The following is a 25,751-nucleotide window of genomic DNA, read 5'->3' on the forward strand; positions in this document are numbered from 1 at the left end:
TTTCCTATAATGTTGTCAAGACGATGTTGAATGTAAATAAAAAGAAAATTGTTCTCATTCTTATGCCTATCCCCTGAGCCTCTAAATTACAGCTGCGAGAATTTCTATTTAGAATCATTGAAACAAAGATTATTTCTGATTTAATTACAAGCAGTTATATTGACATTTACAGTCGGAGAAAACAGCCTGATTTTTAACGAATATTCCTATTACATTTAGGGATTGAGTTTGGTCTAAATAATTAATTGATTTCGGAAAGGCTTGTTTAATCTACCATGTGTAAGACAAGGAGAGGTTGAGTGTGCGACAAGGATAGATATATACGCCATGCCACCAGCTCATAAATCGCTAATAACTCAGTAATTAGGCAACGGAACTTTACAAAATTAGAATGGGAATCTAGATTCATTTAGCGAGAACGTTCATGAATGATGTCCCTGAAAATGGAAAATTAATTATTTGTGGAGAGTTTGCGGAATAATTTGAGGTTATGTCGGGACAGGAGTTCGAAGAATCGTTAATAACTGTTTAATTATAAACCAATTACATTCTCCGACCATAAATTGTTATAAATTATTATCGGAAAGCGAGTTATTAATGAATTTTCTGACAGTTTCATGTTATCAGGAGTATGTATCAGGGGATTAGCAGCGCCTTGAAAATAGGTGGCACGAGTGAGTCTCGCTCTGCCCTTTTCCCTCACTCAACCTTTCCTTGTCTTACACATTACGCGGGCATAGGAGAAACAAGTACCCTTTGCAAGAATTGTTAATAACTAATTAAATACGAGCCTGATCTACAAAAAATTGCTGCTGTATTGTTGCTGGAGGTCTATTCTAGTTTCTTCGATCATAAATCTTTACAAATTATGTCTGGAGAGTGAGAAAATAATTTATTATTAAGATGGTGTCAATATTTTCAACTAATTTCTGTAAAGAGGTCCAGAAAATTGTTAAAAACTATTTAACAACTAACAAAATCGAATCGAAAACTATACGTGAAAGTAGCAGGAGGCCCGCCTCGTATTTTCCAATCGCTAAAGTTTGTAAATTGTTGCTCGGAAGCGAGTAAATTGATTTGATAGACGAGTGTGAGCGGTCTATGTCTGTTCTTGTTCCTCCCCGTCAATTGCATAAGTCTGTGCTTGTCGGATACCTCCTTGCGTAACGTGGGCGCCTACTACTTACCAGGAGATTCAAAGCGCCGCAAAAAAGGAGGTGGCACGAGCGAGTCCTTGTCTTACGCATGTGGGAGATAGGGAAAATTATTTCACAATCTCGCCACATAGACGGCGACACTGTTCCTCTATCTATCCTTGTTGCACACTCGATCTCTCCTTGTCTCACACATTATGGACAAATGTTTTCGCGTAGTATGCGCAGCTATGTACGTACCTAAGCACGATAGACCACGGTAGACGCGGTAGAATAATGTCAAATGTAAATTATTGAAACGCGATCGGCGTACAATTTCATAAATTATATTATCATGGATGATATTAATGATAAGTTTTTCTACGTGTACAGTTCATCTTTAGACACGAAGATACAAATTAAAATGTAAGGATTCAATTGTCCGTTGAATACATTTAACGTCAATATCAGCTGGTATCAGGTTACGACGATGAGTGCATTGTGAAATATTTTCTTAACGAGAACAAGTGGTTTAACGGTATCGTTGAATACGAGATGATCGGATTACAACGTCTAATCCGAACGTCCAATAGACACTTAAAATTTTAATCACCAAAAACATAGCTCTACAAAGAATTTAGAGAGAGATGGAGTGAGTGAGGGGAGACTTCTTAATGTAAATGGTCTTAATGCGTTAAATACATTTTCAGAGGAACGTTAGAAGGCAAAAGGCAGAGGCCAGAATACGACAAGTTACTTATAGACCCTCTATTAAAGTATTCCGGTCTGTACGGCGTTAACGGCGGACGAGGAGACTTAGCAGCTTCTCTGCAGGTATGGGCCGGCGGTAGACCTCTCGCCTTACCTGTCCACACGGCTTACAAGCATTTCACTTCGCGTTGGAAGTATGTACAACTCTGTCTTTATATAAAACTCTAAAGATCTAATTTAAGTCACTATAGATTTCGTTAACAGAAACAGTATACGTTACATCGGAAGATTCTATTCATTCGTTGATCGCTTTACAGCTGGAACCAATGGGTGACGTTATCTATTTCTTATTCTGACTTACCGAGAGATGCTCAGTTATGTATAAGCCTTTACGATTGCGCCGGACCCGGAAGACAACTACCGGTGGGTGGTACCACGATATCTTTATTCGGGAAACACGGAGTTTTTCGTCAAGGGATGCTAGACCTCAGAGTATGGCCTGGAGTGGAAGCAGATGGTAGCGTACCTACGAGTACTCCAGGAAAGACTAAGGATCACGGGAAGGAACAGATGCAACGATTAGCAAAACTCGTGAAGAAACATAGAAACGGACAAATGAACAAAGTCGATTGGCTGGACAGATTAACGTTCAGAGAAATCGAATTGATCAACGAACGAGAGAAGAGAGCTTCCGAATATCTGTATTTAATGATCGAGTTTCCAGAAGCCGCTATGGACGGTATACCGGTAGAGAAAACTTTGCGTTTCGTAAACCGATCGATTTTTGCATTAAAGTTCAGCTTTTATTATTACGCGTTTCTCTTTTGTCTGTCGGTGTTATTACGTTAACAGAAATCTTTTTACTTTAGTACTCTATAGTATATTACGAGAAGGACGGCGACGAAGTTGTACAGCATAGAGCGCAACCGGATGTTGTAACTCTTCCGGATTACGAGATTTTACAAGTAAGTCGGACTGATCATTTTATTGTACGAATATAGTTTCAAACTTACATGTGTATATTATTGCTGTTAGGAAAATCTTGTGGAAGCGAAACACCATAAATTGGCCCGTAGTTTGCGCAGCGGAGGCCACACCAGAGAGTTGAAACCAACCTCAAGCGTACGCGACGCATTAAATATAATATTAAGTTATCCTCCGACAACGGCTCTCTCTACCGAGGAACAAGATCTAATTTGGAAATACAGGTTCTATTTATCCAGTCAAAACAAAGCTTTAACGAAGTTTGTGAAATGCGTGAATTGGAAAGCGGCCGCCGAGGAACGTCAAGCTTTAGAAATGTTGGCGTTATGGGCTCCGCCGGATCCGGAAGATGCGTTAGAACTGCTTGGACCGGCGTTCACTCATCCAGCTGTCAGAAGATACGCTATAGCTCGATTAAACCAAGCCCCCGACGATGACTTAATGTTGTACTTATTGCAATTGGTGCAAGCTTTGAAGTACGAAGATTTCGAAAGTATTAAAACGGCGCATCAAACTTTAACGAAAGAAAAAGAATCTGAAAAGATGGAGAAACTAGATAGAGACGTACAAATTAACGATTCTTCTACGCCGTCGATAAATGTAAGTATTCTCGTGGCTCGCGGCGGGCTACGAGTTGTTACACGAGATAGAAATCGAACTTTTAACTTATTACAAATAGTATGCGTAATTTGCAGTCCAGCGAGTCGGAGAGTGGAAAATTCTCAACGAACCAAGACTCCCTTATGGATTTATCGTCTTTTCTTATCACTCGAGCATGCCAGAATACGACATTGGCGAACTATTTTTACTGGTATCTCTCGATCGAGTGCGAAGATCAAAATGACCCAGCCATAAGCGCGAAACAAGACACGCGCGTTAAAGAAATGTACATTACCGTAATGGCGATGTTCTCGACGATGCTGGCTCAAGGGAATGCTGTTTGGCAAAAAAGAAGAGCCTTTCTGTTACGTCAGAAAATATTCATCGACCAATTAGTAGCGCTCGTGAAAGCGGTTGAAAGGGAAAGCGGAAACCGTAAGAAGAAGACTGACAGACTCAGGGCATTGTTAGCCGATCCTGATCCGGCGTTCAAAATTAATTTTTCTAATTTCGAACCGATACCTTTTCCTTTGGATCCAGAAATTTGTATCAAAGGCATCATCCCGGAGAAGTACCGTCATTTTTCGCTTTCAACTTTAGAATGTCAGCTTTAAAATTTTCGTAATAATTGATTTTTTATTCTTTTTAGAGCGAGTCTATTCAAATCGGCGCTTATGCCATCAAAATTAACCTTTTTGACTACAGACAATAGCGAATACATTGCAATTTTTAAACACGGCGATGATCTACGGCAAGATCAATTAATCTTACAAACGATAGCGCTTATGGATAAATTATTAAGAAGAGAAAATTTAGATTTAAAGCTTACACCGTACAGGTAAATATCTTTTGAACCGTTCACGCTGCGTTGCGATATTTAAACTGAGAATTAATCGATAGTCTATTCTAGGGTTCTTTCGACAAGTACTAGACACGGGTTTTTACAATTTATCGAATCCACAACGGTTGCAGAAGTTTTAGCTAGCGAAGGTTCTATATTAAGTTTCTTCCGAAAACATCATCCTTCTGAAACTGGGCCCTACGGCGTTGTACCTGAAGTCATGGATACTTACGTGCGAAGTTGCGGTAACTATATATCTCTAGAAACTGATTTATGTTGCTGCGATTGACACGAGCTATAGAAAAACTTGTGTTTCAGCTGGTTATTGTATTATTACGTACGTGCTCGGTGTTGGCGACCGACATTTAGACAATTTGCTCCTGACAACTTCAGGTAAACTCACTTTTAAATTGTAAACTACAAAAGCCATGATAATTATGGATAACTGAACCGATATTTCTGTTGCAGGAAAACTGTTTCACATAGACTTCGGTTATATTTTGGGTAGAGATCCAAAACCATTACCACCGCCGATGAAACTAAGCAAAGAAATGGTCGAAGCGATGGGAGGCGTGGGATCGGAACATTATCATGAGTTTCGAAAACAGTGTTATACCGCGTTTTTGCATTTACGCAGACACGCAAATTTGATGTTGAATCTATTTTCGTTAATGGTCGACGCTAGTGTACCAGACATAGCGTTAGAGCCAGATAAAGCTGTGAAAAAAGTCCAAGACAAATTACGGTTGGATTTGAGCGACGAAGAAGCAGTGCATTATGTGCAGAATCTTTTGGACCTGTCGGTAACAGCTGTGATGGCAGCGTTAGTGGAACAATTACACAAGTTCGCGCAGTACTGGCGAAAGTAAATTTTAAATCAATCGTCGTAACGATCGCAAAGACTGTGTTCCTTTCTATTACAAGTATAATAATAATATATTGTATATAAATGACTATATGTCTATAAATCTAATATAATTTATTGTATTTTGGGATTACTTTAGGTAATAAATCTTTGATAATAACGAAAATAATTGCATCGTACTCCTTACACATTTCTTCAACGTCGTATATTCTAGATACCGATAAAGAGGTTGAATTTCGATGTTCTTCATGATACTTGTTTTAATCAATTTATTCAAATGATACTTCGTAAGAAATATTGAACACAATTATATTATAGTAACGGGATGTTATGAAATACCACCAGAAACGTATTCATTTTACATATAATCTGTTACGTAAATATTCATATATTTATTTTATCTCTTAGTTACAATTTTGTATGTCGTGCACACTGTAGAAATAAAAAGCTAATTATTGTTAGTGACGAAAATATCAAATTGCTATTGATATAAGAACGCAGCAATGCTATTTTATTTATAGTATCACTTTATGCCACTTACATTTTATTACTTCAGTGAAGCAATATCTATATCTATATATATATATATCCCACCTGATGATTGTATCAGAAAATTTTTAATAGAAAATGTAACTCTTATAATTTCCCCACACACATTTCGAATTATAATAACTATATATTCGTAGGTACAGAAAAATTTCTTTCATGTAATTTCTTTAAGTGGAAGATATATATATGCACATATATATTTATGCAGTAGATATACACGTGTACGTACATATATGTATATGCACAAATATACACGAATCTAATGAAAATCAAAGGGTGTGATTAATATTAACAATTCAGTCCATTTTTTTGCAGAATTCATTTTCTTCTACTTTTCACCCAAAAAACATTCTATCAAGTTTGTGTCTCATTTTTCGCAAAAACGTTAATAACTTTGAATTAATATATATATATTTTTTCTTGACAATATAATATAATATATAATATATATATATACATACGTGACCATAATTGAAAACGCCACGGGAAATAAAAACAAATTTATTTTTGATAACATGAGTTTATAAAGAATATAATATAATCATTTCTATTAGGATACAATGGCAAATCTGTCTTGTTTGAGATCCACAAATTATTTTGCACAATACGATTTGCTTCAACTCGCATCGAGAGAAACATTTTGTTAAAATATACATTTCACCGGTACACCGGACTAATCATTCATAAATAATTGATAAGTTCATAAATTATTCATAAACAATTATGAAATAATTCTGGTTAATTTAAATATATTACAGAAATATAAATTGTCTTTTGATATATAATCGATGATTCGTTTCTAACGATTTTATCCGAAGATATCAAATTAAAAATAGACATATATAGTTTCTTACAAGAGCGTGAATTCGGATCAAACACGACAGATTCTCACGTTAAAACCGTTTTATCCTTTACATCGCATCTCAACACACAGATTACACATCGTTATAGATGAAATAATAGGCTTGTTTGTTTTGTCGTAAATGTAAACTAGTACCTACACAAAGTAAACACTGTTACGTCTAATAACACGATCCTCGGATCCGCTCAATCCTATGCACCTGTGATTACTTACAACATTAAAAATTTCTATCAGCAGGCAGTTTATTGAGCGAAAAGAACGGTGACAGTGAAGAACTTATATATATATGAAAAAAATTAAGTCTTCGAATGATAGCCCAGAAAAGTCTTTACTTGTGTATTTTACAAATATCTTAGGGCGTACATTATATTGGTATTTTATTGAAGATATATTGTGCATTTATGTTTTTTTTTATACAATCACTCGAGCCCGGTCCGTGGGTAATTAGCCGAAAAAGATTGTTCATTAAAATTCAACTCTACGTGGAGTAGCAGTAAATTTGATTACTCTTTCGCCATTTTTAATAAAAAATCGTGTGACAATGTATAAATATTCTACAATTATTTTACCGTAACCCGCTCCTCGTAATTGCAAAACGAATTATTAATAGATCGAATGGTATATTTTCGTTGCAACAATTACATAATCCAAAACGAGCGATCGATAGGTCTTACTACTACTCCGACGATCCACAGCGAAACTTTACAATATACACATCGCATGCATATGATATTTAAAAATGTATAATAGTAAGAAATTTGTCATATGTCAAAGTATCAACATACCTGTTAGGGAGAGAGACAAAGAGAGAAAGAAAGATAGTGTGTGAGAGTGAAAATAGAGAAGTTATTATGGGTACTTTGTACCGAAGTGTCAACGATACCTCAATATAGCAAATAATAATAAGATCATAGTGTGTTTTTTCAATGAAACCATATCTCTTCTTGTTAATTACAATGTGCTTACATATCGAATTCTATATACGGATTAAATCCGTTGACGATATATATGTATATATATATCTATACACACACACACACACACATATACATGTACATACTTTGTCGACATGTATACATATATATGTACGTATATACGTTATATATATATTTATTTATTTAATAGTTATAAATTATAATAAGAATCTAATTATAACCTTACGTTTAGTCACTTATCATCTTAATATTATATTTACACTTGAAAATAGACTCGAGTTTATCTATCAATGGCTGCAATGTCCAATAGTCTATCAAAACAAGGACTGTTATCATAGCATAACGCTATTACCCATCATAATGTATTACCTCTCTGTAGGCCTGGTGGCTGGTACAGAACTTTCTACAAGATCGTGCCTTTCTATGGGGGAATTCTCCAACGTGTAATCGACTGGATATCTTTCTGTATAAGTTGGAGTAGCTTCTCCTTGTTGTCTCAATTTTAATTCGTCCGACTGTTCCTGATAGAAGCTTTGAGACGCCTCGATGTTTTGCGAGGATGACTGTTCGCTCTTTTCTATATCGTCCGTAGAATAGTAGCTCTGACTGGCTTCGCTCTCTGGTCTGTGATCGTAGTAACTAGGAGAAACATTATGACTGGAGTAACTCGGTGTAGCCTCCTCTGGGTTAAAGTAGCTTTGACTGGCTTCCTGAGGATTACCCTCGTAATAACTGGGAGTGACTTCCTCTTGGGGATCTTCGTCCAGCCTAGAATTTGTTTCTTGGCCAACCGGTTCGTAGTAACTGGCCGTTACTTCCTGATGGTGAGCATAGTAACTGGAAGGCTCGTTTCTATGATCTGTACTCTCGGTGACAAAGTTCTGGGAGGGAGTCTCTTCTAGGCCGGGCATCGAGATCGGCACCTCGTAAGACGTTGAAACGTTCTGCTCTTCGTAGCTAGAGGAGGGCACAGAGTCTACGTGAGTCGACGTAATGTCTGGGTTCAAGTTGTACGACGACGTCGGTATCTCGGGTACCCCATTGTCATGGATAATCGTATGCTCCGCGCTCGACGACGCGATGTTCAATTCTGCGCACGGTGGGATCTCGCAGGACGATGTACTTATTGCACTTTCTTGATCCGGGTCTCTTTCCTGATTCTCAGGAGTCTCCGGCACGTAGGACGAGCTCGCGGTTTCGTCCTCGTTCAGCCCTGAATTGTTCGTGGAGACCGAGGACGTGCCGATACCGTCGGCACCGATATCGTTCGACTGAGACGGCATGTTTCCCTCCTGGCTGATTTCCGTATCGGTTTCCAAATTCTCCGAAATGTTCTCTGCCTTGCCTACGTCGTAGCTTTGCGTCGGGAACGTTTGATCGTCTATCCCCTCGTCCATAGTCGTTCTCTCCTCTTGACTCTGCATCAGCTCGTTGAACGATTGAGTTGGCGCGTTCGTGCTCTCTTCCGCGGAAGTTTCATACGATTGCGAAGCCTCGTTCATCTTCGAATGCTCGAACGACTGACTCGGTGGTTCCGTGACGATCGCTTCTTCGTCCGTTTCCATCGGCTCGTAGGTTATCGATTGCGAAGGCTCTCTGGAGTTCTCGGACTTCGTAGCGGACTGACTAGGCAAATCCGTAGAGTCGGTAGTCGCTGCCACGCCGAACTGTTCGTACGACTGTGACGGTGTCTCGTGACTAGTCTCGGAGTTCGTCTCCTCGAATTGCAAGTCCAAATTTCTTGAAACTATCTCCGGCTCTCCTTGGGACGATGGTTCGTCCCTTTGACAGCGTTCCGATTCCTTCGCCGAACTCGCAGCGTAGCTTTTCGATTCCACAGCTTCGTCCACGTCCATGCTCTGCTCGTCCGAACGATTCAACGATTCTGCAGGCAGAATCTGAGCCGTTTCTTGGGCAACCTCCACTTCGTTGGATGTTGGCGCTTGTTCCGGCGCTATAGGGGAATCAGCTTTATTGTCGGGCTGCTCGTCGAACGTTAATTCTTTAAGTTTCTTCACGTTTTCGGATTCTTGCGATGCGCCCGCGTCTATTTCGTTCGAGTCTGTCGCTTCGAAGCTCGCACGCTTTACGGGCGACATTTTCACGCTGGATTCGGACGTGACTAAAGCAGGTTCGTCCATTACAGGTATGTCGCTCGTCCGGATAGATTCATCGGGCTGCTCTGAAATATCTACATGCACCGTGCCATCGTTATTGCTAGTCTCTTCGCTTTGATCAACCATAGTCGCGTTAGGACTGCTCTCCTCTTTATCGGTCGAGGACTGTAAAACCATCTCCTCCGAGGTTATGGGGACTTGTTGAGAAGTGTACACTTCTTCCACAGGTGCTTCCGTATGTTCTTCTTCTAAAATAGAAGGCTCGTTCGTCGATACAATGGGTTCTTGAGAAGACGCGGTAACCTCTTGAGATACGTTTATCTCCGACGTTACGACGATGTCTTGCGATTGTACGCGTTCCGTGGAAGCAGATGGTTTCGAGACAAGCATCTCGGAAACTGCTACGTCTGCAAAAGTCTGCTCCGTCGTTATCGCTGGTTCTACCACGGTGGAACCGAACTGTACGTTTTCCGTGTAGGTGTCGTCTATTATAGGCATCGAGGGAGTAGTCTGCACTTGCGAAGTTTGTATAACTATACTATTTGGTATCGAAACCGAATACGAGACGCTGGGCACCGAAGCAGCATCGTTTCGTTCTTTCCGAGATTCTGCGGGTATGTTGCTTTCTAAATTCGGCAACACTAGGTACTGCGTAGTCACGGGAGCATCTGTTCTCGCGATTTCGGCCGCGTTCGAACTCTCCATGATCTCTCCGATATCTGGCATAGAGTTTCCAGGAATTTGGATTTGCGCCTCGCCCGTCGAAATGTAAGAAATGCTCGGATTAGTTATCGTGATTGGCAATTCGAGAGACGTCGGTATGGTTGTGACAGTCGAAACCGAAGCTGTTTCCGATTGTATGGGTAAATTGCTAGGCACCTCTAACGGGGTCATTATAGGTTGATTCAAGGTCAAAGATGTCTCCAGTACAGAAGGAGAAGAAATCGGTTCTGTCGGGGGTATGATAGTCGACTGTAAAATCGTCTGATTTATCAAACTCGTTTGAGTCAAGCCAGCAGTCATCACGTTTCCGGCTGGACTTTCGGACAAGGTGATCTCTTGCTGGAAATCTGTGTTGGCCAGAGCAGCCGCTAGGATATCTTGATTCGATGTTTGTATCACTTCCGAAGTGGGGAAGCTTTCCGATATAATTGTTTGCGTAGGTGCTGCGGAACTAGACTGTATATTCGGCATTGCGCCGTTGTCGAATTGTAGAACAATATTGTCTAGCGTACCTGCCTCTCCCAACGAGCTAGGATCGATGTACAATGTTCTCGTGCCGTCTGGATTTTGCGTCGTGCCCTCCAACGACATCAGAGCGTTATTGTCGAGCGGATGTATCTGTCCCTGTTCGTCGATGGTCACCAAAACGTACGTTTGCGTACCGTCGCTGCTCTCCGTTGGCAAGGCCATTATTTGTGGTTGCGTAGGTATCTTCGAATCCTCGACTTTCCCCGATGCTTCGCCGCCTTTCTCGATACCGAGCTTGTCTCCTTTGGCTTCCTTTCGTACAGTTTCGGAAAGCACGCTCTCCACTTTAATTTTCTTCTCGGGCTCGATAGGCTCTAGCGGCGGAAGGGACAAAGAAGTAGAAAGATTCGCGCTCACGCTAGCCGCAGCAGCCGAATTCATTGTTACGTTGAACAAATTCTTTTGTTGCTGGGGGCTTTTACCTACTGCGTGATGACCTTTCATACCAGATTTCGTCGGTGTAACAGGATGCTTTTGATGAGCGATCTTCGACATGCCAGGCACGTTTGCCAGTGATCCGGAAACGGTTTGTTTCGCCTGGATGTTCTGCACAGCTGTGATCGCTGGCTCTTGTACTTTCTGAACGACGATTTTTTGCTGCGTCTTCGATTGCCGGCCGCCACGGGGAACAATTACTTTCTGTACGGCCGATGTAGCCACAGCTTTCCCCTTTTGAACCTGCGAACTCATACTCATCGTTTGTTGGCTACCGCTTTGAGTTGTGATACTTTGAATCGGAGAACCTTGTACCACCGTCTGTTTAATTATTCTCTTCCCTTGTCCAGTAGTCTTCTGCGCGGAGACTGTATTCTGTAATACGACCGTGTTCGCCGCACTCTTCGACTGCCCGGATCTTCCTTGCGAAGACGACATCGCTACCTTCTGAGATTTCTGTAGCATAGGTAATTGCACTTTTTGCTGTACGGACTGATACTGTACTTTGCCAGCCTTCGATGGACTTTTCGCTGCGATTGCTTTCACCTGTTGTCCTGTTATCGGTGTCAAAACCGTGGCTTTCGAAGCGATACCTTGAGGACTTAGGATCGTTTTCCCGCTGATAGCTTGAGATATCGGGGTTAAAATAGCTTTGGATGTACCCAAGTTCTGCGAGGACAGAATGGTCGCACCTTTCGTGACTATAGTCTTCGATCCGATAATCGTTTTACCACCTAGAGTAGAAGCGCTTATCGGTGTATAAATTCCGCCTTTCGTAAGGATCCCTTGAGATAACGTTCCTAAAAGGGCTGTCTTACCAATCGCTCCGGAAATCGGAGTCAGCACACCTTTCGACGTTATTATACCTTGCGTGTTAATAATTTTATGACCTGCGGGAAGCTTGGACGTCGCCGGAGACACACCGTCGCCTTTCGGAGCGATCACCGTTTTCGAATTTATAATACCCTGCGGACTGATAGGGCAAAGTACTTGTCCTTTACTCGTCATAATTCGCTGTACCTTGTTACCTAGAGTTTTAGCGATATTCAACGGTAACATTTTCGTTTGTCCAGATTGCGCCGATGTCAAAATTACTACTTTCCCACCTTGCTGGACTACTTGGGTATTTCCAGCGACTTTCCCGGTCGGTATAGCGATTTTTTGTTGAGTGCTAGGCTTCCCTTGCACGCTGTAGCGTAGCTGTTGTCCCCCGGACGTCTGTACCACTACGTATTTACCCGGCGTACCTTTCTGCGTTAAGAGAGGGGGAACTTTACTCGTTGCCGGGGCACTTTGGAATTTGATACCTTTTACTCCACCGGTTAACGGAGGTACTATTGTTTTTATACTAGTAATCGTAGGTTTAGCTTTACTTTTGTTCTTCAAGATCGCAGGAGTACCGCTCTTTTTCTTCGTGGGCGACACTTCGGTCGTGTTCTCACTCAATTTGTATTGCGTTTGAGTGTGCGACACTATCTGAGTGGTAGGGGTGAAAGACAGTGTCGCCGGTATCGTACTAGACGCAGGTATGATGGAAGATATAACGACAGGCATCTGTTCAATGTTCTCCGGTGTTAAAACATCCTCGCTGAGAACGAATGGCATCGAGTTGATATCCAATTCCATGTCTGCCAGACTTTGGGAGCTTTGTTGAATGAATTTTTCAGTCGCGACTGTCGCGGTAGAAGCTTTCGAAGTTTTCAAATTCAGCTGTTCGTTTTGCGCTTCCATCATCGCAGCAGTTTCTGCCTCTTCGGCTTTTAGCACTTGCAGCTTTTTAGTCAACGACATGTGGGACGTCACTTTCGAACCAGTTTTCATTTTCGCGTTCGACGCCAAAGATTCGATTTTCATCACTTTCGCCTTCGGACCGCCTTTCTGATCCGATCTTTTCGGACTCTCTGATTCTAGTTTATGTTTCATCCCTTTCTGGGGAAACTTGTCCAATAATTTTGATTTTAGAATCTGCATAGGCTCGGTTAACGCAACATTTTTAATTATCCGCGGCATCTCGCGTTTCTTCACTGGTACTGCAACGTCGGACGACGGTGACGGTGTGGACGTTGACATCCTCGAAGATTCGTCGGGTTTTGGTATGTCTACGCTAATCGATTTCGGAGCGTCTACGGTAGAAGGCGATCGTGCTACCGACTTGGACGCGTTGTTCAGTTCGTTCGATGACGACGACGACGAGGCAAATTGATCCACATTTTGGAACACGGTATCGTTCACTTTTCCATCAATTTCAATGCTCTGATCAACCACTACCTCTATACCTTCGTAATTGCTGACAACCGTTACCTGCGAGTTATTTTCTTCGGTTCGAACGCTAGGCAAAGTTTCAGCTTTCTTGGGCGATTCTTCATTAGCTTTCGCATCTTGAACTGTTTCGACAGAAGTACTCGCAGCTTCCGCGTCTTCCTCAGATTTCTTCTTTGCTGATTTTTTAGCTTTCTTCCCCTTCGGAGCCGTGTCCGAGTCATCTGCTCCTCCTTTTTTCTTGTCGATGTGCAACGTTTTCAGGAAAGCTTCCTGAAACGTGTTCGCCGACTTTTCTTCGGCCGATAGCTCCTTATCTTTCTTCGATTTAGCACCAGTCTCTGGAGTAAACTTTCCTTTGTACCTTGTTTGCATGGACGATTTCTTATGAGGTTGCTGCTGCTCGCTCGCCGCATCTTTCGGTACTTGTTCCGAGCTTTCTAATTTCAATTCTTGTTTTTGGACGTCGGAGGTTTCCATTTCGGTTTGATGAACCTCCTCGCGAATTTCCTCGTTTGTTGGTAAAGCTTCTTCGATACGTTGTGTTTTTGTCTCTTCTTTCGATTCCTCTTTCGTAGTATCCTCGCTCTTCGTGTCAGAGTCAAGTTTCTCGGAATAAACGTCTTCCTTCCCTTTCAAAGGATGTGTTTCATCCGCGTTTGCATCGTTCTTAATCGCTTCTTCGTGTTTCAGTTTCTCCTTCCCGCTATCTAATTCAGGTTCTATAGTAGATTTATTAACAGAGGCACCCGAATCAAAAAAATCAATTTGTGATAATTCGAACTTTTTAATCTGTGACTTTTTCGGTGGTAGCATCTCGACAGTCTTTAAAATATCCGCTTGCGGAGGAGGAGTTTCTTTTTCTGTCGAAACTTCCGGCTGAATTGCACTAGAAGATTCTATATTTAGATTTTTCAAATTTTCTGTCCGAACATCGCTCGAACTTGATAAATCTTCAGTTTCCATCGCGATGTCTTCCACTTTCTCGGGTTCTGGCAACGTATCCTTACTTTCTGCAACGCTTTCTACTTCCTGAGACTTTGTATCTTCGGGAAAGACAGACGCGCTTTTTTGCGGATCTTTTTCTTCTAAGGAAATCGTCATTTTTTCGTAAACTTCGTTGGGAGCTTGATTGTCGCTGTCTTTCGTATCTACTTCCGCAACGACTTCGTCTTTACGCGTATTGCTTTCAGTTGTGTTACCTTGTAATTCGATGCCGGAATAATTAAGATTATTCTCTGCTACGTTCGACACGCTGCAAGAGATCTCCAATTCTTTTTCTACTTTTAACTCAATTTTCTCGCTTGTTTTCTTGTCAGTGGTTGGCAATTTTTTATTTCTTTTTGTTCTACCTTTCACCTTTTCGGAGCTCTTCTCCTCGCTTTCAGATTGGCTTTCATCAGTCTTATATATTCTTTGATCTAAATCCTGCACGTATATGTCAGATTCTAAATATTTTTTATTCGGTTTTCGCTTTCTCCCACTGTACGAACGTTCGCTATCAGACTCCGAAGTTCTCCTTTCGATTTCAAATTTTTCCAAAAGCTTTTGGCTGTTCTTATTATCCTTTATCCTCGGGCTTTCGTTCCCGCTAGCGTTGCCACCGGTGCCTTGTAAGAAATCCGACTTTCTTGGTCTGCCTCTACGTTTTCTTGCTTGCGGTGTGACGCTTAATTGATCATTGCGTAACAGAGTTTTCGCAAGGTTCGAATTGGTTCCTTGATTTTGATCCGGCATGTCGACGTCCGAAGTTTCGCTTTGGTCCGGAAGCGTGTCTGCGGATTCAGAAACCGTTTCGTCCTCTGTTTCCGTTGTAAATCGCTCCGAAGAAATTTCATCGATTTCTTTCGAAGGTTGCTCCGTGCTTTCTGTATTTTCATTATCAATATCTATACTTTTATATTCCGTTGGTTTGTCAACGCTAGCTTCGCTTTGCACATTTAATTCTTTATCTTCCGGTAGTTCTACCTCGGTATTTGTTTTAGGAACTTGTTGCGTTTCAGTTTTTGGAGAGGTCGTAACAGTTTTACCTTCGTCCTCGGACTTCTCAGCCTCAAATATTTCTACAGCTTTTAACTCTGTATCACGGTCACCGGTGTCGGATTTCTGTACGTCCGCAGGCATTTTCTCGGATTCCAATTTTTCCGATACTTTTTCAGCCTCGTTCTTCATCGGTTTGTCGTCGTCTTCTTCTGCGAGCTTTTTGCACTTTCCGTATTTCTCTAAATCCTTCACACCTAAAGACATCAGTTCAGCCATCTTTTCATTCTCGCGCAACTTAATTTTATTGTCCTCGTCCGCAGCTTTGTTTTCCGCTTCTTTCTCCTGTTCTGTTTTCAAAGCTTGACTCATTTCGAACTCTTTTATAATCTCTTTCTTTTGGTGAAACGCGCGCGCTTTTTTCCTTACAGGCGGTATAGATATTTCCTCTTCGTGAAAATCAAAACAAGATAATAACGACTTCCTATCATCTTTGTTAACCGTATTGTATTTGCTTTCATTGTCAGAATTGGAAGATTCTTTTCCCTTCTGCGATCTGTCGGCACACTCGTTCATCTCAACGTCGAGCGTTCTGTCCTTCTCCCGATCCGATTGCTTGTCAAAGAGATTCGATTTAAAACTTTTCGACATATTAGTATTATCTGTTTCGGAGTGCTCCATTATATTAATCGATGTCAACTTCTCCGTTTCTTTAAGTAATTTGTCGGTCTCTGCAATGATTTCATTAGGATCCGGCAGCGTGTTATTCTTCCGATCTGATTCCTCCGACTTGTCGAGATCGAAGTGACTTCTCGTTGGTGAATTATTTACAGGCGTCGAATCGGATTGTTTGCTCTGATTCGGATTGACATCTTCGTCGGATTCGTCTTCCCAGTCTGCCAATATGGTATCGCGAATTTTCGGATCCATTTTCTTCTTTTTAGCAGCTTTCTCGTTCTGTTTAATTTGTTTCCTTTTCCCCGATTCCCCGGTGCTTTTACTTCTGGACGATTGACTTTTCTCTTTTCTCACGTACTTTCTTTTCGGAGTTTCTACATCTGAGTGTCTACCCCTATACTGAGAATAAGTGTTCACTTTTGTTTTTGACATCGGCGAACTTCCAGACCTATGACTTTTTATATGACAGATAATAACGTTAACGCGAGAAGAAGTGAAATTGCACAGATGACAAGGATATTGCGGAGAACCGGTATTATTTGGCGTTGACGGTAAACTGCTCGGCTGCTGACGAATTCGAACCTCGTGATCGCTCTCTCGTAAAAATCTAGGATGCGTGATCTTCCTTGCAACTTCCATGGTGTTGTCGCTTCTTCTAGAAGTCTCCTCTCGTTCCCTCTTTTTCTTCGTCACCTTTTTATCTCCGAATAAAGCTGATATGTTTGGCTTCTCCTCTGGACAAAATTTATCGTGGTTCAGGATGTCCGGATCGCCGCCGGTTAACTTCTCGGCCATTTCAACGTCTCCAGGGAATTTATCCATATACCGAGAACCATCTTTGCTTTTGCATCTATATTTATCTGCGAACAGTCGTGTTGTATATTAGATAGTATAATCGAATTTAACAAGTCTATGAACACGTTGACTGCCGTGGCGGTCGCGGCTGACCGACGCAATCGAACTCAATAAATAATAATCGTATACAATATTTTTATTTCGGCGAAACATCCGAAAACCGGTCCCGCTCGAATTAGCTGAAATTCGAATACGCATTTATATGTACGACGCGATTTATAAAACTAGGGAAATACGCTCGGCAGTCAATGCGCGAAGATTTGTTCCAAGAAAAGAAAATTAAAACAAAACGTACCAAGTCCTTTTCTGATGAACTCGTCTTTCTGCGTACAATTGTATTTATAAATTTGTTGATAGTTTTTTACAAATTCACTGAAAATAATGAAAGTTCTATATTAATCGTGTACACAAATGACGTAAATATACGCAGCGGAGATATATCGAATGTTTAAATACCTACAAACTGAAACTATAATGTAAATATAAACAGGTAAATGGACGTTAGCAAAAGAATATTAATGCCAAATCGCTTACTAGGTGTCTTCTTGAAAGAACTTGACGGCGGCTATCAGAGGCTTCTTTTGAAACTCGTCTTGAATGTCCTTAGGTAAATTATGGAACCCGGTGACTTGTCCGGGCCACCAACAGGCTCCGAGTTTCACCCATACAATGTCGCCGTCTAAGTAGTGGATCTCTGTTTGTTCGCACATCTTAAAGAGCTTTTCAGTTTCACTCCTTCACAATGTCAGCATCTAAGTTCAAAACGATTATGTTCCTTTTTACATTTGTTGTATCGACAAGCACCTTTACCAATATATTAGCTGCTCCGATATATATAACCGTACGAAAGACTTAATTTATCGACCGAAATATAGTCTTACACATTTCGTACGAGAAGCCAGCCATATATATATAAAACAAATGCAATTCCCAAAAGAAACTACAAATCGGTTTAAGTTTCCGGGCACCTTTCGACTAAGCTTCCTTCATTTCGGAGCTTACCGAACAGTAAAATACGTGTACCAAACATTAAAATACTTTCAGTCTCTCCGTATAGATGTGTTCGAACTGTAAATACGTAAGACAACTCTCAGTCGCTATCGAGTTCTCGAAAGAAAACATTTACAGAGGTTTGGGTAATTACACGTTGATCCAGATCTATCGATTGCACCCATAAACATTTGCGTTAATATCGAATGTCCAAACGTATTCTGTTACAGGTGAATAGTACGAAAGAGCGTATTAACGAGATCGTGGTTGTTATTTTGGAAGAGTGTAGCAACGATTCGTTAGCACACGATCGAATAAAAATATTCGCAGGCGAAAACGAAAGAGCCAGTTCAATTTGCGCGAGCACTGTTTGGCGTTTGAAAATACGATGAACTTCTCGGCCATATGTAGGCGAGTGGCCGTGCAAATTGGATCGGACGTGTATTCGCGGGAAACCAGGAGCGAGCGTCGCTCCACTCGTCGTGCACCGCTTCTTCGTTGACCCTGGTCTCGATGCCGACGTTGTCCGCGGGAGCCACGTCGGGCATCTTAGCCCGCGAATTCCGTGATTGGATGTATTTTCACACACAGACGCACTATTTGTGAATGTCGCGGCTCTCCCGGCTGTTTGTTAGAGCGACGCCGCGATAGAGTTTGTACACCTCCTGAATTGGCGAGCGTCCCAGGAAAAGAAGCAAGTTTCTCTTTTCGGCTCACCTCTTATCACCCAGTCACTACACACTAGAAGGCTTCGCGAGCACCTCGATCGCTGACCACGCGACGTTGCTGCGCGCACATACAACCGCGAAAAGTGCAAGCCAACCCCGAACGTAATCGACACATTCAACATTCAACGCTCTACGTCGCTCGTACGACGTACGTACATGTTCAGTTTCCCGACGTGCAACGGGGCTCCGTACGGTGGATGGATGGATGTGTAGAGATGGATGCTTTGCTTCCTTCTCTCTCGTTGATCGAGATCTCGATTCGACAGTGCTACCAACTACTGCACGCCAATAACCTTTTCGCGTCCGCTTATTCTATTTTAATTGTTCTTCCTCTATTTTGTAAGTGTGTCTGCGTCGCTGCGTCGTTGCGTCACTCGTCAATTAATATTTAGACGTTCGAAACAAAGAAATAACGCGGACCGTCGATTTCTTTATTCAGAAATTCCGGGGGAAATAGTCAGTTCCGAGACTTTTCAATGTTACTTTTCGAAATAATCGATTCAAATAGTGGCAATTTTATTTGAAATGCTTATTTTACCTCTGGATCGTAAATTTCCAAAACAAAGTCTTTATAAATAGCACCGAGGAAATAGTGACGAGGAACAAAAGACACACAGAAGCTGTAAATCGTAAATTAATCGTTTTTTTGGAAAACAACTTTACAGTTTTGTAAACTATAATCCTATTATATATATGTTTACAGGCTGTCTGCCAGAGTTTCCGGATAGTTTCTTCAATTTTAATATCACCCGTTTTCGCGCGCGCGTCGCACATTTTATTTCGACTGCTATTCTCTATTTTACGGTCAAATTGTTCGCGTCATTGATCGATGAACATTGACGCGTCCATTCGTAATAAATAATATGGACCATCGATGTGTACGTTCGTTTATTGAGGAATTAGGGGGGGAAAGGAGTTATAAGAGTTCAAAGGTTATAAGGATCGGAGTGATACGTAGCAAATATACATTATATACAATATCGATACAATACGCATACGTTTCGTGGCTTATCCTTTGAAAACGGTATATTAGTAAATGTACCATAAAGTAACGCTTGTAAAACGAATCATTTCGAACTGTAACATTCAATTATCCGATACATTAAAAATGTTCACGCTCGCAATAATTGATTTATTATGGCGTTCGTACGATATTTATTATACATTGACATAGATCGCGATGGTCGATACGACTTTAATGTGAAAATAAAATGATATCATGTCAAGTAACAAGTAAAAGCCTGATGCAAATGAAAATAGGAATTAGTCGAAACAAGTAGGTACTGTCATGTAATTATACAGTTACCTGAAATTTGGATTTTAGATTTTCGAAAATCCGACTGCAAAATATGTGTGCAAAAGTCAAAAACAGTTAGTTTGATATTATTTTCGCAACAGTTGGCTGGGCTGTGTCGTCGGGCGGGTAAGTGGAATTTTGACGATATTTTCCGGTAGAGGCGCTGTCGTTTTGCGTCAATGTTTACCATTCGTTTCCGGTTTATGTCGTGGTTTAACGACGTTCTTGATTTTTCATTATACGTTCCTTTGTTACGATAAGTGCGCATACATGTAAGTTGCGTGCAACGCATTCGAAGATTTACCGCTTGATATATGAAATAACAGCGTGGTTTAGAACGAATATTACGAGTCTTGTGATCGTAACGATACCGGAAGTTCTGTAGTTTCGTTATCAATACGTATATTCATAGTTGACAGAAATGGCGACTGCTGTACCGTCGAGATTCGCGATACTCAGTCTCGACGACGACGATTGCGAACCGAAGAAGATTCAGAAGAACGTTACCGCTAGCAAGACAACCCAAAAAGCGAAAACTGTCAAATCGAAGCAGCAACAACAGCCAAAAAAGGATGACAAGAAAAAACAAAACAAGGTATGACGCGTGTAGTACATATTTGTTTTTTTCGGTTTTTGATTAGCCGGTAAAGATCAGAATACTTTACAGATACTTTTTGGCGGGAATGTCTGCATATTTCAAATTGTCCAGTTCTATTTCGAAGAATCCTTAAGAAATGCAAATCTTTAAACGAAATCTTTGAAAGACAGACACGCGATAGAGTTATTCTAGTCTCCCATAAATCGAATAGAATATGTTTCAACAATGTTCGTATTTATTTTACAGGGGAAAAAGAAAAAACCTAACAAGAGTAATAATGAAAACCAACAGTGGGAGCAATGGAAAGAAAAAGATACAATGGTAAGTGTACAGTATGTGCGCAGTTTTGTAAAGTTTATTTGTTGATAGCCTTGTAAATATTTTCGTTTTTGTTAATGGAGTGACGATACTAAGGATGGCATAGGCTCGACTTATATTTGCGAAAATATTGTGATTTCCTTAAGGCTATCGAGGAAACGTTTGAGCAAGAGTTGCATCAAGCCATTTTACTGTCGAAGCTGGCTTACGAAGAGCAGCTAGTAAGCGTGGGTCCTACTAAGGCAGAGAAAGATCAAGAACCGAATAAGAAATCTGGGAAAAAATCAAAAAAGGCCACCATGACGTTGGAAGAATTTAATAGCTTGGGATCGAACAATGTTCAAATTACAGTTGTACCCACAGACTGTGCAGAACCAAAACCTAAAGGTAATATTTGATTATTCTGTAGACTTTTTCGAAAAAAAGAGAGAACGCGACGAATAACACGTAAGAGTTTGATAGATATGGATAAAGAATTTTTCGACTCGGTGGAGAAAGATACGAAAAAAGAGATTACGAAGGAGAAAGAGAAGGATATATTAAGGACAAGACTGAAAAGAATCGACGACGAGATCACCTCTGCTCAATTGAGGGTAGAAGTGGAGAAACGCGATGAAATTATAAACGAATTAAGAACCGAGGTTGAAAATCTGAAAGAAGAGCTGACACAAGTGAAAAAAAGGAACAAGAAGCTATATCAAATATTATCTCACGGGGAAAGTAAGTTGCGATCGCTTAGTTAATCGTCGAACGATAATTAACCGTTAGTAAAAACATTGTTTTTCTTCCTCAGTGAAAGATAAGGCATCGGTATTAGCGGAAGTAGCTAAATTACAAGAAATAAGGGACGAGTTAACATCGGAAGTAGCATCTTTACATGCGCAATTAGAACAAGAAAGGTCCAAAACGCGTACCACTAGCGCGGATGTCAAACCATCTAAGCAAACTGTAAGATTTAATCTAGGATGAAAATGAATATACGTCGTAATCTGAAACGTTTTATGTAGCAAAAGCAAAATAAATATTTGTTTTCTAGAACAAGAAGAGGCCGGCTAGTGAAAATGCCTAAACTACAGAATAATTTTGTTGAACGTAAAAACTGAAACACATTGTGATCTATAAAACTTAATTTGCCGCTATCGATTACTTTTACGTACTAATTAGCTAACAGTCATAAGACTGATGTATAATTGTTAAAACTTAAGATCTCATGATATTATATATCATATTCAATCTCCAAGCATTGAGATCAGTTTCTTAGGTAAACATTTTTTAAAGCATAAACGATCATTCGGTAGGAATATAGTCATGATCGTATATTTTCTAAACTGTGCATTTTTACACATTCGAGTTTTCTTTTGCATACGATATATATACAAAAATGTTATTTTTCCGTTGTTCAATTTCATATGCAAGCGCGCGTGATCGAGTCGATCAACACGGATCTTGTAGTTAAGTTTCGAAACAAAAAACTGCTGCAATACACTCTACTTCCAACATGAAAACTTGGCAGTGAACGTCATCTTCCAGATATTATACAAACTTTATGTTAAAATAGGTCAGTAAGTAAGACACGTTATTTTAATCGTTTTGTAATAAATATATTTTGCAGTACACTTGTTGACATTCATAATTTCCTTGATATTTCGTTGAATCGATGGTACCGATAAATTTCTAAAAATGCATTTTGTACTTGAGAAACGATAACGTCTAATCGAATGAGATACCTTCGTAGAAGATAAACATTGAGAGATGATCAAACTACTCTTTCTCTGAGACTGAGATAGAATAGTACACTATAAAACCATAAATTTCAGGTCCTAAATGTAAGCCATATTTATATACAAACTGTCATGAATGTATCAAAGTAAGTAATAAAATAAGTATATTTTCACAGACTGTTTTATACGTACTTACTCTGCAAAAAAACAAATATCATAATTTTAATATACCCATCCTGAATTTTCTGTGAGCGTACATATATTTTTCTTGGGTTTGAAAGTACGTTAATTTTGTATTGTAAATTGAAGACATAATACCTTCATATAGTCTACAAAGTGATTACACACACGTACACAGTACCTACACATTTTTGCTTTATAAATCAAGTTTCGAATAAAATGTTTCGCGCGGCCACAGCTATTGCAAATGAAGTTATAGCTACACGACACATTACCCACGTAAGTTTTTTTCAATTTCCGATTGTCATTCTTCGTATACACTGTACACTAATTCCATGCTTTTTCAGCCATTTTCCATCGGTGACATACCATTTCGCGAAATGCTAAGCTTCATCCGGATTATACGTGCGGGTGCATTTTTATGGAAATTTTTTGTTCACTTTTTCTGCCTCGAGTTATTCCAGGGGAAATTTTTTTTCGAGTCGGTCTCTCACTCGGCTTCAACATTCGGTTCGATATTTTACATCTCACGTTCCAATTCTTTTTGCGGGCTTTGCTCCATTCGTTTCCGCCAACTCACGCAAAAAAGAGAGAGAGAGGAGAGAGAGAGAGAATGTAGAAAAAAAAAACGCAGTAAAGGGGATTTGCACGTACCATGATGAAATTAACTATACATTGCACTTGTTAATTAAAAACTCCGGCCAGCTTAACCATATCAAGAGATAAACGAATTATTTCTTTGGATATACACGCGACAATTGATAAAAACTGATAACGGAAAAAATCGTACAACTTTTACGTTTTTGTACAATTTGCGAAATATTATTTTATGATCTTTGCTGGACACTTTTATAGGTATATTATATATTTATAGACGCGTCAAAGATTCCAATTCATTAGCACGGGTATTTGCCGAATTTTCAACAAAAAATTTCATTTATTTTTTAATGTAGAATCGCCCCCAATTAAACTAATCTTCGTAGGGTGGGTAGGTCGGATGTTTGTACGCGGGGGGGTTGAGATCGACGGTTTCGTTTAATTTTTCGAGGAAACCGATGTCGAAGAACGAGCCAGTCAGGCATCTATTCAGCTTTTGACTCGAATCTTGACCAATAAAAGGGGCATTAGCGCTAAGTGGACGCCTCGCCTACTCAGTCATAGTCCTGTTTGCTACAAGAGCAGAGGGTGAAAAGTACAAGGGGCGCAGTTAGCGATAGATACAACTGCGATCCAAGTAAAAGTCAGAGTCTATTCCTTGCGTGTCGATTCACATATAGGATACATCTGAAGCAACGAATACAAACCGAATCGAGACATAATAATAAAAATTGACCGATCTATCGCGTGCTATCGCGTGCTATCGCGTGCTTTATTATATTTTTTAATTTTCGAATTATCTTCTATCTATATAAATAAAAATCAAATGCTGTTCGTTGGTAAGCGCATCACTTGAGAACGGCTGGACCGATTTGGCTAATTCTTTTTTTAAAATGTTCGTATTAGTCCGAACTAGGTGTTATAGGATAAGAAAAATTGGAAAAGCATCACGGAAAAATGGAAAATTCTGAAAAAACTAAAAGTGCTTTTATTTGAAATATTTCCGTGTATGCGTTTCGATTAGCCAAACGTTCCATGGCATCGACAAAGTTTGTACTTTGCGAGTGAAAGTTGTCAGTTTCGTAGCTGTCGCTGCCGAGAAGAAAAGAGAGAAAGAGAAGGGGCGAGGACGAGGACGAGAGACTGGGGAAAAAGAGAGAGAGCACAACAGAGAGGGTGGGTTTTAGGGCGTGGGATGGTAAAGGGGGTGACAGTGGGGATTCATTATCTGACAGTCTATTGTCATTCCTGCGGGCTGAGATTTTGCTCAGGACAAGAGCAGCATCTCTGCTATATGTCTGTGTACATACTATACGTATATGGCCAGTGATACGCGATATTTCCCTTCAGGAACGCGATTCGAGAGTCCGACATTTCTTTCAAATCTTTTCTTCTATGTTGGATTGTGTTTTCTTCTATGGATCGTACGCACAGCGAATCGCAGTAACATTTCGATACTTTTAAAACGACGATAACTTTTTTAATATTCCCAGATAGCACGAAGACATCTTAAAGACGTGTGCAGTTGGACATTCAGACGTCTTAAGACTTATTAACGATTAATAAGTATTTAATCGTTAACCACAATTAACGACTAAACGAGGAGATTAATTGTAAATTGCGATTAACGATTGAAGGAGAAATTTAGTCGTCAATTGTTGATTAAATTTTTGCCCAACTCTGGCACCAAGTTCGCATTACGATGATATAATTGTGTCTCATCGTGATTAGTAGACTGCGGATCTTTATGCAAAATAAAAAATGTTTGCATTGATTGTAGGACACAGGAGCCGAATAAAGATTGAATTCTTCTTTTAATTATCCTATTAAGCTGAAACTAATACATTGATGCCCTTAAATATTTTTAACATGTCCACAGCTTTAAATTGTGCGTACCCATTTTTGTCATAAATGCATAAAATCCGCAGTCTAGTGATTAGTAACGTATATTTTTTCGGATTTTGCGAATAGCTTAAGAAAAAATGGAGATTTTCGAGACATCAGTCTTTTTATAAGAATTCAGTACTATGAGATATTGTTCTTAATTTTTTTTTTTAATTTTTAGTACAGTGCGTCATGGAAATTAAAAATAAAACGCGAAAGGGGGTTACCGGTGTGATCCGAGGCGGCTCGAGGAATGTGAAAAGCGGGCGAGATCTCGCGAAGAATCGTACGCGGCTTTAATTACGATATAAAAGTATGTGTGTATCGAAATAAATTAAAAAGGTTCCCGCGAAAAGCCGCGACGTCGCGCGATCCATTCACCG

General features: G+C 40.2%; 3 protein-coding genes across 5 annotated transcripts; 2 read left to right on the forward strand and 1 right to left on the reverse strand.

Moving 5' to 3' along the window:
- The first annotated feature begins 1,359 nt into the window (after positions 1–1,359).
- Pi3k59f (phosphatidylinositol 3-kinase 59F) lies at positions 1,360–5,303 on the forward strand. Its single transcript, XM_076432571.1, has 10 exons — positions 1,360–1,559; positions 1,844–2,038; positions 2,162–2,591; positions 2,714–2,809; positions 2,880–3,428; positions 3,524–3,999; positions 4,078–4,266; positions 4,339–4,514; positions 4,588–4,662; positions 4,738–5,303. The coding sequence occupies exons 1-10, from the start codon at positions 1,489–1,491 to the stop codon at positions 5,136–5,138; spliced, it is 2,658 nt and encodes an 885-aa protein (XP_076288686.1). The 5' UTR covers positions 1,360–1,488; the 3' UTR covers positions 5,139–5,303.
- Positions 5,304–5,771: 468 nt separating this feature from the next.
- On the reverse strand, positions 5,772–19,001 carry LOC143213071 (uncharacterized). Of its 3 annotated transcripts, none has more exons than XM_076432565.1 (4): positions 18,763–19,001; positions 17,590–17,807; positions 17,351–17,427; positions 5,772–17,060 (listed from the first exon to the last, which is right to left on the reverse strand). In XM_076432565.1, the coding sequence occupies exons 2-4, from the start codon at positions 17,763–17,765 to the stop codon at positions 7,846–7,848; spliced, it is 9,468 nt and encodes a 3,155-aa protein (XP_076288680.1). In that variant the 5' UTR covers positions 17,766–17,807; positions 18,763–19,001; the 3' UTR covers positions 5,772–7,845. The 3 variants fall into 3 exon arrangements, with proteins under 3 accessions (XP_076288680.1, XP_076288681.1, XP_076288679.1); XM_076432566.1 differs by having other exon boundaries at positions 18,930–18,946; XM_076432564.1 differs by lacking the exon at positions 18,763–19,001 and adding an exon at positions 18,200–18,341.
- A 1,211-nt stretch (positions 19,002–20,212) lies between these two features.
- On the forward strand, positions 20,213–22,884 carry LOC143213074 (G kinase-anchoring protein 1-B). The gene is made up of 7 exons (XM_076432572.1): positions 20,213–20,342; positions 20,483–20,665; positions 20,915–20,989; positions 21,133–21,373; positions 21,449–21,706; positions 21,780–21,934; positions 22,023–22,884. The coding sequence occupies exons 2-7, from the start codon at positions 20,492–20,494 to the stop codon at positions 22,053–22,055; spliced, it is 936 nt and encodes a 311-aa protein (XP_076288687.1). The 5' UTR covers positions 20,213–20,342; positions 20,483–20,491; the 3' UTR covers positions 22,056–22,884.
- The last annotated feature ends 2,867 nt before the right edge of the window (positions 22,885–25,751 follow it).

Source organism: Lasioglossum baleicum, chromosome 10, assembly GCF_051020765.1.
Source record: "Lasioglossum baleicum chromosome 10, iyLasBale1, whole genome shotgun sequence".
Lineage (NCBI taxonomy): Eukaryota > Metazoa > Arthropoda > Insecta > Hymenoptera > Halictidae > Lasioglossum > Lasioglossum baleicum.